The sequence below is a fragment of the Macadamia integrifolia genome, chromosome 8 (genome assembly GCF_013358625.1).
Source record: "Macadamia integrifolia cultivar HAES 741 chromosome 8, SCU_Mint_v3, whole genome shotgun sequence".
Taxonomy (NCBI): Eukaryota; Viridiplantae; Streptophyta; class Magnoliopsida; order Proteales; family Proteaceae; genus Macadamia; species Macadamia integrifolia.
Genome location: NC_056564.1, coordinates 32,359,280 through 32,375,631, shown reverse-complemented (window position 1 = coordinate 32,375,631; position 16,352 = coordinate 32,359,280). Strand labels below are relative to the sequence as shown.

The following is a 16,352-nucleotide window of genomic DNA, read 5'->3' as shown; positions in this document are numbered from 1 at the left end:
TTTTGGGACGTCCTTAGTCCCTTGTCCCTTGTCCCGCTAGGACCATGCACAGAGCTCCTTCCTCCATATGCACATTGTGTTGATGAATGGCATATGTATGGCCTTGACCCTTCAAAGAAAATCCATGACAAGCACCACTTGAAAATCGTCCGTAGGCACTATCAACAGATCCATAGTGCCCTCCTATATCTCAATGTTCATCTCGACCCCTCGAGCAACACCATGCATAGGATGAGCATGGGAGTTTACAGCCTTGAGCCATCCTCCCTCCTTGGACACCCTAAGTCAAGTCTCTTCGCCTCCTTCGTTGAGAAAGTTATGGATAGCACCTGTATATGCTATCGCACAAGTGGGCTAGCCATTAACGTGCACCTCCACGTACATTAGCCCCTTTTGAGACGTTGGCCTTGAACTCTATCTTGGGCTTAATGGCACTTAGCTACCGTAAGGACCCCATATGTGCTTCGTTCCCACTCTTCTCCTCGAGTAAGGCATTGAGAGCTTTCCTCTTGGGGAAGGCCCAAGCCCAATGTGGTCCGTCACACAAGAAACATTTATCTTTAGGCATGAACTTATCCTTCTTATCATGCCTAGGCCTACCCTCCTTACCTGAAGATAGTTTGCTGGTCCCTTCATTGGGAGGATAGGTCTTGGACCAAGTTTCTCCCCCCTCTTCCATTATTTCCTTTCTTGGTCTTAGAACTATCTTCCCTCCTAAACTCCACTAATGACTCCGCTGCTGGCTGCTACAATGGCTGAAGCAAGGTCCTGTACGCCTCGACATTGCAGTTCTTGTGCAGCCCAGCCTTGGAGGCCATCCATAAAGTTGAATAGGAGTTCTTCATCGGTCATATTCAGGACCTTGAGCATCAAAATAAAGAATTCCTTTACGTAGTCCCGAATAGAAGGTTACATTCTCAGGATAGAACTGTTTCTTTAACTCTATCTTAAAACTATCCCAAGTGTCTATGGTGCACGTGCCTTTTTCTATATCAGCATGCCTCCTACACCACCATAGAGTCATAGTATCGGTGAGGTAAAGAGTAACGGTCCTTACCTTCATCGTCAAGTGCCATCGCTTCAAAATATCTCTCTATATGCCAAAGGAAGTTTTCGACTTCCCGCACGTCTCTCTCCGCAACAAATGGTTTTGGCCTTGGTGCCTCCACCCTAGGCACCTTACAAGAGGTAGTGGCCGGCCGCTACTTACTTACACATAGCCCAATCCTCACTTACCTCATCGATGCGAGCTTCCATCTTAGCCAATGCCTCCCACACTAGAGCCTTGAAGGTGGTAAACTCCTCCTTTTGGTTATATGTCATAGTGTTGAGAGTACCTAGTAGGGACTCCTTGAGCTCCCCCATCTGGCCAGCAAGCTCCTCCATTAGCTCCACCACATGGCCTTCGAGCTCCTCCCCACTTTGCTCCACAACATTGAGACGCTCCTTCACCTTGGTTATTCTTAGCTCCACCCGAACTAAGTGAGGTTCCATAACAGCACCAACATCAAGGACTTATCTTTGCTCCTCCTTTGCTTCCTTGTGTTGGGGTTGGTCTCCCTTCCACGGTTTTGATCGCTTGTCGCCATGTCATGTAGGTCTAAACGTTAAACCATAATGCCTATCCCACAAGCTTGGCTCCCTCGCAACCGAAGCTCTGATACCACAACTGTCATGGCCTTACACTTTCTAAGCAACCACGTCGGCATTTTGCACTCTCACTAGCACTAAGTCAGCCTTACTATGCTCTTTAAGGTACTTGGGAAGAGAAGTAGTGAAGGGAAAAGAGTTTTGAGTGAAACAACTTGTATTACACTAGAGAGCTTTGAGTACAATATTTGAATCCTCACTTGTTCGGTTGTTTGGTGCCTTGGCCAAATGAGGCCACTCCTATTTATAGGTAACCAAGTCTCAAAGAATGCCTAAGATGTTATGCTTGTCCTCCATCTAATGGTTAGGAATGTTCTAGCCAAGGAGATTGAAACCTTCCCACCTCTTTAGCGGAAAACTCTAGAATTCTCTTATTCTCTTATCTATGTACAAATAACCCTTGGATCCTTCCTTGCTTTTAGAGGTTTCTCTAGAACTCTAGAAGTTTCTTTAGACTAGCCCACACAATGGAGGAAGGTTCTAGACACAGAACCTCTCTACAAGTATCTAGACTTCCTACACTTCGGTAGAAAGTTCTAGAAACTAAATCTTACCTAGCCCAATAAACTAAGTCCATGGGTTGTGACCTTGGCCCGTGGGCCTTTGTTGGGCGGGTTGTGAAATGCTATATAATCTTCTATGTGGTAATGTCATTTGTTTTTAATTATGGTAGTTATATAAGTGAGATGTTACAGTGGGATTTTAGTAATTATTCCCACTATTTTTGTCCAAAGGTGCTATATTAGAAGTAATGACATTTTCGTAGATATATAAGTGAAAATGGCATTAAAGTAAATTAAGACGAGTGTTGCAAGTAATTTGGTTAAAGTGTCTGTGATTGGGTAGCCTTAGGGAGAAGAGGGAAAATCGCACAAGAGGGGGAAAGGGATCACATACCACGCACAAATTCACTAATTCTAAAATTAAATTCACTCTAATCTCAAACATTGAGTTTATGCACATATTTAAAGGGAAATAATAAGGCTACTCCTACTTAGACTCAACACTAAAATAAAATCCTACTTATCCTACCCAAAAACAAACATGAGAAAATCCTACGTATCCTACCCAAAGACAAACATGAGAAATAAAAGACAATATAAAACTAACTACTACCAGCCCTTATTGGACCAAAAACCTGGGTTGGACCGGTTCTTCTTGGCCCTTGGCTTCCACAGCCGGTCATGCTGGTCCAACCAGGTAAGTGCAATTGTATCTGCATCAACTCTCCTCTTCTGAAAAGAACTCAACTCCCGTCGAGTTCGAGTGAAGTCCAAGAATGCCGTCTGAGTCGATGCGCTCGATGAGAAAAGTACCAACTGTCCTCTTGAGCTTGAGAGGGGGAAGATCCTTTGCTGGAAAGAACTTCATCTCAAGGCCACCATGTTGAAAAGAGTATGTATTCTCATATCCACAGTGCTTGGCTTTCTTGTCGAATAACCATGGGCACCCCAAAAGAATGTGATAGACTTTCAGAGGGAGAACATCACACTAAACCTAATCAATCAGTCCACCAATGGAATACGTGAGCAAACACCTTTTATGAATTTTCAGATTATTGTTGTTCACCCACCCAACCTTGTAGGGGTTCGAACGAGGCTTAGTTTTCAGACCCAACTTGCGAACATCATCTTCAGCAACAACATTGGTACAACTGCCGGGGTCAATCACCATATTACACAAACTATCATTGCATCGCACCCTAGTCTGAAAGATACTGTTACGGCGCCAATCGTCCTCCTCGGGAATCTTCTATGTAGTCAAAAGATGACGAATCACATAGAATGGTTGAGGCTCACCATCACTGTCACCATCATTAATCTTATTAGGCTCACGATCACATTCAGCCTCCAAATTTATTGTTCTTTCTTTCGGTTGCTCTCCTGGTACATAGGGTATAAAATTATCCTTGTTGATGTATGCTAACAACCGGTTAGGACATTGATTAGCTCGATGCCCGTACCCCTTGCATTGGAAACATTGAATAGCCTCCTTTGGAAATACTGAATTCCTATCATAACCATGCTGAGGTGAGGAGTATGGATGATTAGGCCGTGAAGATGACATGTTTGAATCGCGTCGAGGTGGAGAATACGGCTGGTTGGGTCGTGAAGATGTCACAGATGAAGCACTAGCATGTGGTCTGCTGATTGACTTTTCCTGTGGAGATGACTGTGGCTAAATAGAATCTGTAAATGGCCTCCGATTGTATGGGCGTTTCAGACTTTCCTCAACCTGATATGCTACTTGGACAGCATCTTTCATTATAGGCAGTCGGCTAAAGGCAAGGGCAGCACTAAGTTGAAGGTGCAAACCATTGCATAATTGTGCTACCAATACTTCATCGCACTCAAAATCATAACGAGTGACCAAATAATAAAATCTAGCAAAATACTCTTCAATTGTCAAATTCTCCTGTGTCAATTGTGCAAACCTGAGATGTATACGTTGCTTGTAATCAGAAGGCAAGAATCTCCGGTTCATGATGTCATGCATTTCAGCCCAAGTAGTGACTAAACCAATGCCTCGGGTTCAGTTCTGTTGTTGTTGCTTGATCCACCAAACTCGGGTCGTGCCTTTCAGTTTAGCCTCTGCAAATGGGATCTTTCGGGCCTCAGTCAACCTGTAGCATCTGAAGAATGTCTCTAAGATGTGAATCCAATCAAGGTACACTTCTGGATTGTTGTCTCCATAAAAATCAAGGACATCCAATCTTGCTGCTCTTTCTGCTCCATCATCATATCTACCGGTTCCATATAGTGGTGGAGGTGGTGGTGGTGTATGATGTGGTGGCGGTGGTGTATGATGTGGTGGCGGAAGAATCCCCATATTGAATGGAACTCTTTTCTCTATCTACTGCCTCCAAACGATCAATAGAAGCTTGCATGGATTCCATTATTGTTTTAAGAGAAGTGACAATGGTAGTGAAAGCTTCAATTTTGCATCAATTTCCCCCTTATGGGAGTTCAACTGTTGAACAGCTTCACTATTGGCTACCATGGAAGAGATAGGCAAAATTACACTTGAATATGATGGTAAATAGTAAATAAAAGAGGTTTAAAGGGCAATGTCAGAATGGTAAATAACTCTTTTTTTTTTTAAGAGATGGCAGAAGTGTAAATATAGGAAGTTCAACTTAAGTCACAAAGGGGTGTGTCACGTGTGAGGCAGGGGTCTAATTGGAAATAAAGAAAAATATGGGATAAAAAGGGATAAAGGATAATGGGATGGGTATGGGGTAAATAAGCAGAATTAAAGGGGTAATTCTGAAAAAAAAGGACTTAGGAAGGAGAAATAAAAAAGAATCGAAGGGTTGGGGTTTTGGATTACCAACAAAAGGGTTCTCCTACTCCTTGGTGACGGAACCAGCGATGGTGGGAGCAGTAACCAGGTATGTCGCCACCTCTCTCTCTCTCTCTTCTCGTCTTCTCGCCTTCCTATTTCTTCTTCTTCTGATTCTACTTCTCTTCTTCTTCTTTTTCTTCTTTTGTTTCTGTTCCTCTCTTCTTCTCGTCTTCTGATTCTGTCTTCTCTCTCCTTGCTGCTCTTTCTTTCTTTTTTTTCTCTTTTCTTTGGTGCTGCTGGAACCCTCAATCGAAGGCAAGAGAGGGCAGGGGTTTCAATAGGGTTGAAGGGATGGGGTTGGGGTTTCGGTTGGGACGATGGGTAAGATTTTTTTTTTTTTTTTTTTTTTTTTTTTGAATCAAAGGTAGGGATTAGGGTGTTCTTGGTAGAGCTAAAACAGGGAATAGGGAGAGAAAGGGAGTCGCAAGGCTACAGTGGGGAGTGGGGTGGATGGAGTTGTGTTTTAGTAGGAGATCCTTCGGCTCTGATACCAAATTGATGGGGTAACCTTAGTGAGAAGAGGGAAAATCGCACAAGAGGGGGAAGGGATCACACAACATGCACAAATTCACTAATTCTAAAATTAAATTCACTCTAATCTCAAACATTGAGTTTAGGCAAGTATTTAAAGGGAAATAATAAGACTACTCCTACTTAGACTCTTAACACTGAAATAAACTCCTACTTATCCTACCCAAAGACAAACATGAGAAAATCCTACGTATCCTACCCAAAGACAAACATGAAAAATAAAAGACATAATATAAAACTAACTACTACCAGCCATTGTTGGACCAAAACCTGGGCTGGACCGGTTCTTCTTGGCCCTTGGCTTCCACAGCCGGTCATGCTGCTCCAACCAGGTAAGTGCAGCTGTATCTACATCACTCTGCCAAATGCCATTCTGTTTTTTTTTTTTTTCCTGTGCTGCATGCACTTTTTTCACCAGGTTACCAAATGCCAATCTACTCCCTATAATTACTCACAGTGAGCAGAATCAAGAAAAAGTACTTAAAAAAGAACAACCCAGTGCACGAGGCTCCTACTACTGCAGGGTTTAGGAGGGGCAAATGTATGCAGCCTTACCCCTTGCTTTGCAAGAGAGGTTGTTTCCAAGTTTCGCAGGTCAAAAGTACTTTTTCAGAGCAGAATTGTTACCAAACGCAGTCTTGGAATACCCTTACTAAAGACATCACTCATTTGTTGAGTAGGTGGCATGCTTTTCTTAAAAGGTTGTCCAAGCCATTCGACAGATGAGTCAAGCCAATGTCAAGCCACTATTATCTTTCCTTTCAAAAAATAGTTAACTAATAAACCAACATCCACAAAAGCTAAACCAAGGCTGAAAACGATCAAACAAAAACTAGAAGTTCTATACTCAATGTCTCAACCTCGAAAGGAAATCAAGAACCCTCAGGAAACACCATACAAAAATCAGAATGTAATATTCAAATAAATAATCTCTGCAACCACCCAATAGAAGACAAACTTGAAATTATGCATGAAATAGATCCCAAAAAAACATAGTTCTGCTTCTCCTTATTTGACATGACAATATACAAATAGTCTAACCCCAGCAATCTAAATATAAATGTTTTCATTGAATAACCACAAGGAGTCGTCAATTAAAAGTTGCGTAAAAAGACATCAGGTACTACAATTCATCCAAAGGCATGGTCCTACATATTACAAAGAGAGGGATGGTGCAACAACATTCACGCTGAGGAAACTGAAACATTTTGTGTATGTGTGTGTGGAGGGTGTTGATATCTACAATATTCAAAGTTTGGAGCAGATTATTTTGTATGCAATGCTTCTTTGTAATAGTTGAATAGAATGCATATTAAAATTTGTACACAAAGGGTAATAGCAAGGAGAGAAGGCATTATCTCCAATTTCCAAATTCCCAAAATACCCTATACTAACACATTGTTTGTGATAAAAAATTAAAACGAGTAAAAGATGAATATGGGCTCTGACCAGTATGCTCTCTCATTTCTTCACACAAAGTGAGGTGTTTCTCCAGTGTTTCCTCCTTAATGAAGCACGAATGATAGGGCAGAAACAAAGCGCACAGTCCCTCTGCCATCTGCCATTGAAATAGCATATTCTAACCAGTAACCAGAAGGTGATGCATAGTGCACTAAATTATAAAACGAGAGGTCTGGGCCCATGCTCCTTCCTCATGGATGTACATGTTCTGCTCCCATACTTCGTAGTATCAGACTCTTACGCTACTCTCACACATGCACGCACTTACTATCACTAATGTAGTTTCTGAATTGGTTCTTAGCACTGTGGTTATAGAGAGAAAAAGAGGGGCATCTCTAACATAGTTGTCACAATGCCAAGGCAAACCAAGGCGATGGAGGTCTGTCCATATACTTAGGCAGCATGTCACCTGCCTAGGCATTGCCAAGGTGCCCAAGTTTTATATTTTATTCTCCCTCTTTTCTACAATTATTTAGTATATGATGTGCCCATTTAATCAATCGAGATGAGGCGGTGGAGTGGTGAAACTTAGGGAACGGGAGCTACCCTAGAATGACTATTTTAAATACTTGGGGTCCATCATTGACAAAGAGGGGGATATAGAGGATGATGTTGCCCACAGGATTAAAGTGGGGTAGATGAATGCCTATTAAACTCAAGGGAAAATTTTACAGGACAGTTATATGACTAGCTTTGATGTATGGAGCGGAGTGTTGGGAAGTCAAGAAGAGTACTTTGAATAAATTGAGTGTAGCAGAGATGAGAATGTTGAGAGTGTTGTGCAGCAAGATTAGGAGAGATAGGATAAGGAATGATTGTATTAGAAATGATTTGAGGGTTGCACCAATCTAGGACAAACTCTGTGAGAGCCGATTGAAATGGTGTAGCCATGTTCAATGGAGACCTATGGATGTCCCAGTAAGGAAAAGTTACCAGATTCATTTGGAGGGAGACAGAAGAGGTAAGGGCAAGCCTAAGATGACTATTGATGAAGTGGTACGAAAAGATATGCATATGGTAGGGCTAGATTCTGGTATGACTTCAGATAGAATTTTGTGGAGGATAAAGACCCGTGTTGCCGACCCCATATAGGGGATGTGCCCATGATGCATCTTTTTCTATTGCTTTACTTTCTTATCTCCAATTTTCTTCATTTTAGCCTCTCTTTTGCGCTTCTTCATTTTCCTATCAGACCCATGTAGCGACCCCATTTAGTTGGGATAAGGTTATGGTTGTTGTTGTTGTTGTTGTTGTTGCTACATATACTTTGTATCATCAAAAATCAATATTAAGCCACATCAAGTCATCAAAAATCAACATTAAGCCACATGATAGTCATCAAAAGTCAACATTTAGATAAATGTTCTTGTTCTCTAATAAGTTTGGCTGGTCAAATAATTTTATTTTTACATAAGACTTTATATATTAGATAGAGCACAAAACTAGCTTTCCAACAAGTCTAATATTAGTTAAATCTAAGTTGTAATGACAAAGATATATTCCGGTCAAACATATTTTAAAATTCGTGAATTTTTTTAAAATGGTCTGAATGAAAATAATTTTATGGACATCAAAACAAAAGATTATTTTACCACACTTTTAGTTTTAGCCTTTTTTTTTTTTTTTTTTTTTTGGTGAATTATAATTCATTGTCAAAGAGAAGAAGAAATACAAAAGCCCTAGCGCAGAAGGCAAAAGGAAAAAGGAAAAAGGAAAAGAGAAAAGAATACACAAAGACCAAACCCTTAAGGGGGAGTGGGTAGGAGACAAGAGGGGAAATCCCCAAGAGACTACATGCTTGTTCCTTGGGGAATCCATACAAGAAGTAGAGATAGTAGAGAGCTTTCTTTTAACGTCAAAGGAAATGGAATCTAAGTCTTTTGGATAGGCCGAAAGTTGGAGGTCCATTTCCTAATGTTTTATGCCATCCAAAATTGGTTGATGGAAGCATTGAAAGCTAGCTTACCCACCACATCACAATAAGAAGATCCACCAAAGATCATGTCAACCCAAATCCATTCCCATTGAAAGAGGAGAATCCGACGTTGTCTTGGCCAACATTTAGCAAGGACACCTTTCCAGATGGAGGAGAGGGGGCAGTTGAAGAAGAGATGGTCAATATCCCCAATACCATTCTAATAGAGAGTACATGCAGGAGAGATAACAACATGGAAAGAAAGAAATCTAACGATGGATAAAGAAAGACTGAGTTGAGAGGCAGTTTGAAAGAGCCCTCCAAGTAGTAAAACTTTGGCAGGGAATATGATGCTTGAACCAAGGGATCTCCTTCCAAGGAGCATTAGAACCGCGAGGCCTGATGAAGTCCCAAGCAGCCTTAGTGCTAAAGGATCCCGAAGGAGAAGGAGACCACAATGTTTTACCATGATAAGATTTATAAGATTTTCAGAATTCAGAATAACTCAGGTATTTGAAAGTTGAAAATCACCCCTACAATAAAAAATCCAGTTTTTGTTCTCAGACTAGAGAGCTGATTCTTATTTCTTTTGGAATTTGATTTTTAAACTCTTTTTATTCAATTCAAATAAGGGGGTATTTCCTTATTTATGAATAAAATCTTAATTTACTTAAATGATATTTGACATAAATAAGTGTTGCGCATTGCAGTAAGACAACACTAGCCCAGACCCTAACTAGGCCGCTTGGACGCCTAGGCTACCCCATAACAACTATGATCTCTATCAAGGAAGAGCAGCAGCAAGGTTCTTGTTGGGGTTTCTCTTAGTTTATTCTTTCGATACAACAATGATACTAATACATCAACAAGAGGAGAAGGCTTTCCTGCTCATCAGTATCTCCATTTTCACCATCGTTCAACTCAACAAGTGGCAGATGGAGGAGAACTAGCTTTCCCATCAACGATTCACAAATCCGTTATGCTTGGTAACAACCAAAGACCTCAAAACCACCTTTCTCTAGAGCTCAAAGGAACTTCGTCAAACACGCAAAGTGCAACTCCATCAACGATTCACAAATCCATTATGCTTGATAACAACCAAAGACCTCAAAACCACCTTTCTCTAGAGCTCAAAGGAACTTCGTCAAACATGCAAAGTGCAACTCCATCAACTCAAGGGGACAATGAGCAAACAAGCAGAGTGAGATATCATTACCATCTCCCTCACCTCTATGGACTTCAAGTGTCTGTGAGGTTCACTATCACCAAGCATGCAAGCACCAGTCCAAGGAAAAGTCCCTCCATGAAGCTCCAAGAATCCCCATAGGAACAAAACCACTAGAGTTGCGCTTGATGCCTCCGGAAGTAAAGGTTTATTGAGATTTCGGCACAAGACAAAAAGAATTTGGAGAGTCTGTTAAAGATAAGTCGGGCAGTCCAGAATTTTCTTCACAAAGTATATTTCAGTTGTAGTTTTTTCAACACAGATTTCCATTGCAGTAGCAAAAGAATGATTGTCATTTGCATAAAGATGAGAATACAAATTGAAGAATACCACAAAGAAAGCTGGAAGCATATTAAATGAATGGACAACGTAGCATACCAATTACTAAGTCAGTGGACATTATACAGGATGCAACACTAGTCAATTCATTTTGATTGGAGTAAGAAACTGGGAGATACCTTTAACTAAGAATATGCAAACAAAACTGACTATAACATGTAAACACTAACCTGTCGATTGACCATTCGGCAGACGGAACGCTCTAAATCGGAAAGTACCTGAACATTTTAACAATTACAAGCAGAACCAGGAATGACAGCAAAGAACTAACAGTTAACAAGAATACATCTAAATCAACTTTTCAGTAGAAAATAAATCCTTTTATTCTTCAATAGTGAAGAAAAGTACAAGTGATATTTTATGTAAAAATTAAGAGGCCACATTTTGTAATGAGCATGATTTTAGGGATCAAATCCAACGAACAAGGTCCCGGACCCAAGATGATGCAGCAGCTCAGTAATATTCATATGCATCGACCAAACACAATGAAACAATTAAAATAGTGCAAGAACTTCAAAGAAATCCTCAAATATGTCAGATGCGTTAAGATCTGTGAGGCATTGTGAAGATTAAAGAGGAGTTAAGTCATAACTCATAATAACTTTATAAAAATGATTGCTTTTGGTTTTATTTTTAATTACTAACAATAATATGTAGCTAAATATTTACAATAATATGCAGCTAAATCTACACCAGTATGAACTAACAAACATTTAAAAAGAGCTACAAGGGACGTAAGCATTCTGTATGAGCATCTCGCCATCTATATGAGTTACAAGAAATTATTGGGAATTAAAGAGATCCAAACATGCATTTTTCTGGTATAGCTTCCAAGATATAGATACAGCAAGTAACTAAGAGAGACTGCCGATTTCCTTTGCTATATTTCATTGTTTTAACTTTATAGCATAACTTTATAGAAACAATAATAAAAGGGCGTACCTAGTGCACATGGCTCCCGCCACTGCAGGGTCTAGGTAGGGTCATAATGTACACAACCTTACCCCAGCTTCGCAAAGAGTAAGTTCCCCGACTCGAACCCGTGACTACTTGGTCACAATGGAGCAACCTTACCGTTGCGCCGAGGTACGCCCTCTAAATATTTGGACATTTATAAAGCTGTGATTTCATGAGTTTATTGGGCCGTGAACCGCTCCTTGGCTCCTTGCATTCTAAATCCAATCAGACACATTTTGGGACTTGAAATCATCTACAGATTAGACGAAAAATGTGCTGTACCCAAAGTGCATGTGGAGTCCTCATTGTTGTCAATACAGTGCAATAAGAGTGGCAGTGCAGTCTGAGTTAGCAGAGCAATAGTACAGATGGAAGCTGCGAATACAGAGGTGCACAGGTAGTTTCTTGGTGTGACAGAGCGTCCATAGTATGTGGCAGGATTCACAGGTGTTCTGGTACAGCTAGCAATGGTAGATAGTTTAGTGACAATAAGTTCAAGACAAGTGGCAGCATTGGAAACAATGTACGTGTTGTTTTATAGTTGTCCTTGTTGGCAACCTCGGCCACATGGCGGTGATGACGTGGCTAGTTTCAGTGACATGGCCGAAAGTGGTGGCGCGGCAGCGTTCAATGCCTCTGATGAGATAACAGAGCTACACGGTGCATATGGAGGTGATTGATTCCTCTATGATAGGTGGTGTGGGATGCCGGGTCAAAACTACAAAATTTGGCCTATTTATGCTCGGAGGCATTTTCGACAGTGAAAATGATTTTTTTGGAAGATAGTTTCTTCATGAAAAAGTTGGAGTGTAATTTATCCTGTCCAAGGCACCTGATTTCCTCTAGTTCCAATACTATATGAAGAATTTACGGCATTTGTAGTAGAAAATTGGCTTATGTGGCAGTCGGACAGTTTCGGCATTGAAGATAAATTTTTTCGAAGAAATGTTCTCAATGTGACCTTGCGAGAAAAATCCAATCTTTCCAGCGCACTTGGTTTCATCGCGTTTCAATATCGTATGAAGAAGTTACAGAATCCACAATAAAAAACTAGCTTATGTGGTAGTTAGGGTCAATCTCGGCACTGAAGATTAATTTATTAGAAGAAATTTTCTTAATGTGACCTTGTGAGAAAAATCCAATCTTTCCAACTCACTTTGTTTTGTCGCGCTTCGATTCCGTATGAGGAAGTTATGGCATACGAAAATTTCAGGGGCATTATGGTCATTTTGCATGGCTGAGTCTGACAATCGGGTCTTCTGGAAAGTTGTAGAGCCTCGAGTTGTGGTTCCAACGCACTTCATTTTGTCTTGATCGGATATTTCGCGTGATGGATCCGAAATATCCAAACCGAGAGGTGGCAAAACCTCTTGGCCAGTACAGTTATTTTTGGAAATATAATTTTGAAAGTGAGGGGACTGGGTGTAATTTTGAAATTCTGAGTTACTGGGGGTTTCCACCATTAAAGTAAGAGGAGTAGGGAGCTGGTGGTAATTAAACAGAGTGAGAAGCTTGTGAATGGAAGGCTGTGCCCTTGTCACGTAGGCAAGATGCCAATATGGGCAAAGGCGCTGTTTTGCGTAAAAATGGGCGGAGGTGATCCCATTGTGTGGCCCCCTATTTGTTGAGTGCATCGAGAATGATAGATGGGCACTCCAGCATCACACCAGGATCTTTGTGTGTGGCATGCACGTGTGCACAAGCACTGGAATGCCATTCCTTGAGATTTGGTTTGAAACAGATCTGACAAATCCAGAACGATGGCTGCAGTTAATTTCGCCTTTATAAGGTTAAAGTCGACAGCCAGCGAGATTCGCACTGCGCCAACGAATCACAGCTCAACAGCAGCCTGCTCGCTGATGCAAGCACTGACAACCTGCATCAGCAGAGACCGTGATTCCTAATCTATAGCTGCCATTAAAGTGCCATTACGTTGATCTGACGGCTTCTATTCATTGCTCAAAAAGATTCAAGATCTGCAGCCACAATCAAGCTGCCACTACGCACGCCGTCAGCACAGCCCATGCCGTCGTACAAAGATTCCATTTGAAGGCCTGTGGTTAACCCAACTTCAAATTGCAATAGCTTTCTAACCACAAGGCCATTTTGGTCCATTCAAGTTGCATTTTCACAGTTTTTTCGTCCTCTATCTAATGGAAGCAAGAAATTTGGGTTTCAAGTTGAGGAAGGCTATGGATTTTTAGTTTGAAACTCCCCCCCCACCCTCCACTGTTGGCCGTTGAAGAGTTTGAAGGCTTCATGTGAGTTGTTTTACACTCCATTAACAGTGGTTTAGAAGGGTAGTTGGGTGGTATTGATGATATCTTGATTCCAATCCAAGGGAAGAAGAAGAATGAAGAGGAGCTTCCCCCTTTGTTGGTAAAAAGGCCAAAGAAGGAAAGTTGGACTTCGAGGGAGACACTAATTCAATGTGGAACAAGATGACTATTTATATTAAGAAGGTTTCTAAAGATGCCCTTGGCGAATCGAAAGAAAAACATTATTCCTCTGGGAGACTTAGTGGTGGGATGATGAGGTTCAAGTAGCCTTTAAGATCAAGTCCTAACCCTCATCCCCCACTACAACTACAACCTCAGGCGACTCTAGCAGCAGCGACAGCCAATTCCAGTGGTTGAGACTCAGGTGAATCCAACGGCAGCATCTTTCCTCAGACTATGGTGACAGGTATCTTGTGATTTTGTTATTCTTCTTCTCTTCTTCCTTGGACACTGGTTTCTTCTCTCCCTTTTTCTTCTTCTCTTTTTTCCTTCCATAGGTGTCAAGGATTAAAGTGTTGGTATCGGTCGTCATATCGGTTGACTAAATTTAAGATACGTTTCAGAGAGTATCGTATTGTATCAGAGATATGCTACATTAAATTCCCAACAAGAACAAAATTATTGGGTTGAAATTGTCCATTTGTAGTGAAATTTCATCACATTACATCGTTATTCATTCAGTTTCTACAAGACCTCACAGCGTTTTGATATGCCAAAATATAGGTAATTGAAAGAGAAATTGTTAAACATCAGATTCTTGCCGAAACACAAATACCCTAAAAACCAAAATGCTGGGAGAGTGGTCATAAAATTTTCCAATATCCATTCCACCATTTCTACTGCAGCAAAAAAATCATTGACCATCTCTTTTTTAATAAAGATAAGGGAGAGATGCAGAAAGATAAAGGGGAGATTGAATAAGGTCAAAGGAAGCGATACCTTGGACATGGATGTTAGGATATCAGCCAAGAAAAAGTCAGAAAATGTTATCGCCTGTATCGATCAAAAATTCATTAAGTCGAAAGCACTACATAGCCCCAAGAAATTTGATACTCCTACATGTAAATGAAATATCATAGAAATTAAACATACTCATCCAAAAATGTAGAAGAATTCTAGCCATACTAATAGAAATTTATTCTAAAAAAATTCATCTGCTACGTATTTTTTTCTTTTTTTGAAACCTTATAAGAAAATCTCATCGAACAAACTTTAGTGAGTAGAGTAACTTCATATCTAATTTTTCCTTGAGAAATCTAGAACCATTAGAGGAGACATCAATTACATGTCAAAGCTAAACAAATTGGAAAGAGTAGTAGTAAGTGTGTCCTTAAAATGTAATAATGGAAAAAAAAATTAGTACCAAATTAGAACTTGCCTGCAATGGAAGTATTATCCGCCAAAGAGTCCTTAAAAAGAAGTAGCGTGATGATAGAAAAAATATTTCAAAAGGAAATATGAGAATCATCATGACAGCAGCATACAAGAGTACCTGCCACATTTAAATTTAAACTTTAACATGCATCATCTGATGTACAAGTAAAGGTTATAGAAATAGATTGCTATTTCAACTCATTTGATGTTAAGGCAGGTTTTATATGCACAACAAATCCACAGAACAGAACAAAACCAACTCCACCAACAGCCTCCAAAGCCTGAAGCAATTTTCTAGGATATCTTTCTATTGTTAAATATTCCCTATCCCCTCCTTCCAAATAACCCAACAAGTACAAAAAAAAATGAATTCAAACAGGGAGCTGTTCATCAGTTGAGAGAGAGGATAAATAGAACCAAAACATCCCCCATGATATCTCATATATCTACTATAAAATAACTAAAGTAATCAAAAAGGTGAAGACAGATTTCCAAACTTTGCTAGGAATGATACGCTCCACAGAAAATTGTTTGAAACTTTCTTCTTCTTTTTTGTGGGTGAATTAAAAAATTCATTACCAAAGAAAGAAAAAACAACAAAACAACAATACAAGCTAAACCCAGACCTCAGCTAGAAGAGGCATGGGAAGAGTGCAATGAAATGGGGAGAACCCAAGGAATCCACAATTAGCCTATTCCAAGGGGAGTCGATGCAACGAGAGGAGGCCGAGGATAATTTGCTTCTAATATCAAGAGTGATGATGGCCAAATTCTGCTGGATGGATCTTTAGATGGAGGTCCATCGTCTGAGACTACGCTCCAACCAGACTTGGTAGATAGCAGCAGCACAGGCAAGCTTACCTACTATGTCACAACTTGAACCACCGGCAAAGGTCATGTCCACCCAAATCCATCCATTCTCTATCAAAGGGCACGATCCTTCTCCTCCGAACCCAGCATTTGGTGAGGCTTCTTTAATAGGTTACAACTTACAAGTATACAATGATCAAAATAATTCGGTCCAGACTATTACGCAATGAACGAAATTATTGGTTGCCAGAAAAAACAAAATAGAAAGAAACTCTAGGATTCCCAGAAATGAATGATGCTTTTTTCATAGATTGAAAGATACAGATTTTCTCAGATGTCTGCACCAGTAAATATTATCCTGGATGACTGTTAGAAGGCATGTGCTCTAGCATCACCAAATGAACCCAAATCTATCAGGCAAGAAAGACCACTTCAGAAAACATTCAGCACCTCAAAACTACACTTC

General features: G+C 40.4%; 1 protein-coding gene across 6 annotated transcripts in view; it reads right to left on the bottom strand.

The window, feature by feature from the left end:
• The window catches only part of LOC122086651 (SPX and EXS domain-containing protein 1-like), a 62,601-nt gene that overhangs the window by 17,184 nt on the left and 29,065 nt on the right, over positions 1 to 16,352 (bottom strand). For all 6 annotated transcript variants that reach the window (XM_042655611.1, XM_042655610.1, XM_042655614.1 and 3 more), the window contains 3 exons: positions 15,081 to 15,194; positions 14,642 to 14,695; positions 10,637 to 10,684 (listed from right to left, as the gene is read on the bottom strand). In XM_042655611.1, the coding sequence (XP_042511545.1) occupies positions 10,637 to 10,684; positions 14,642 to 14,695; positions 15,081 to 15,194 (216 nt within the window). The remainder of the gene's footprint in view (positions 1 to 10,636; positions 10,685 to 14,641; positions 14,696 to 15,080; positions 15,195 to 16,352) is intronic.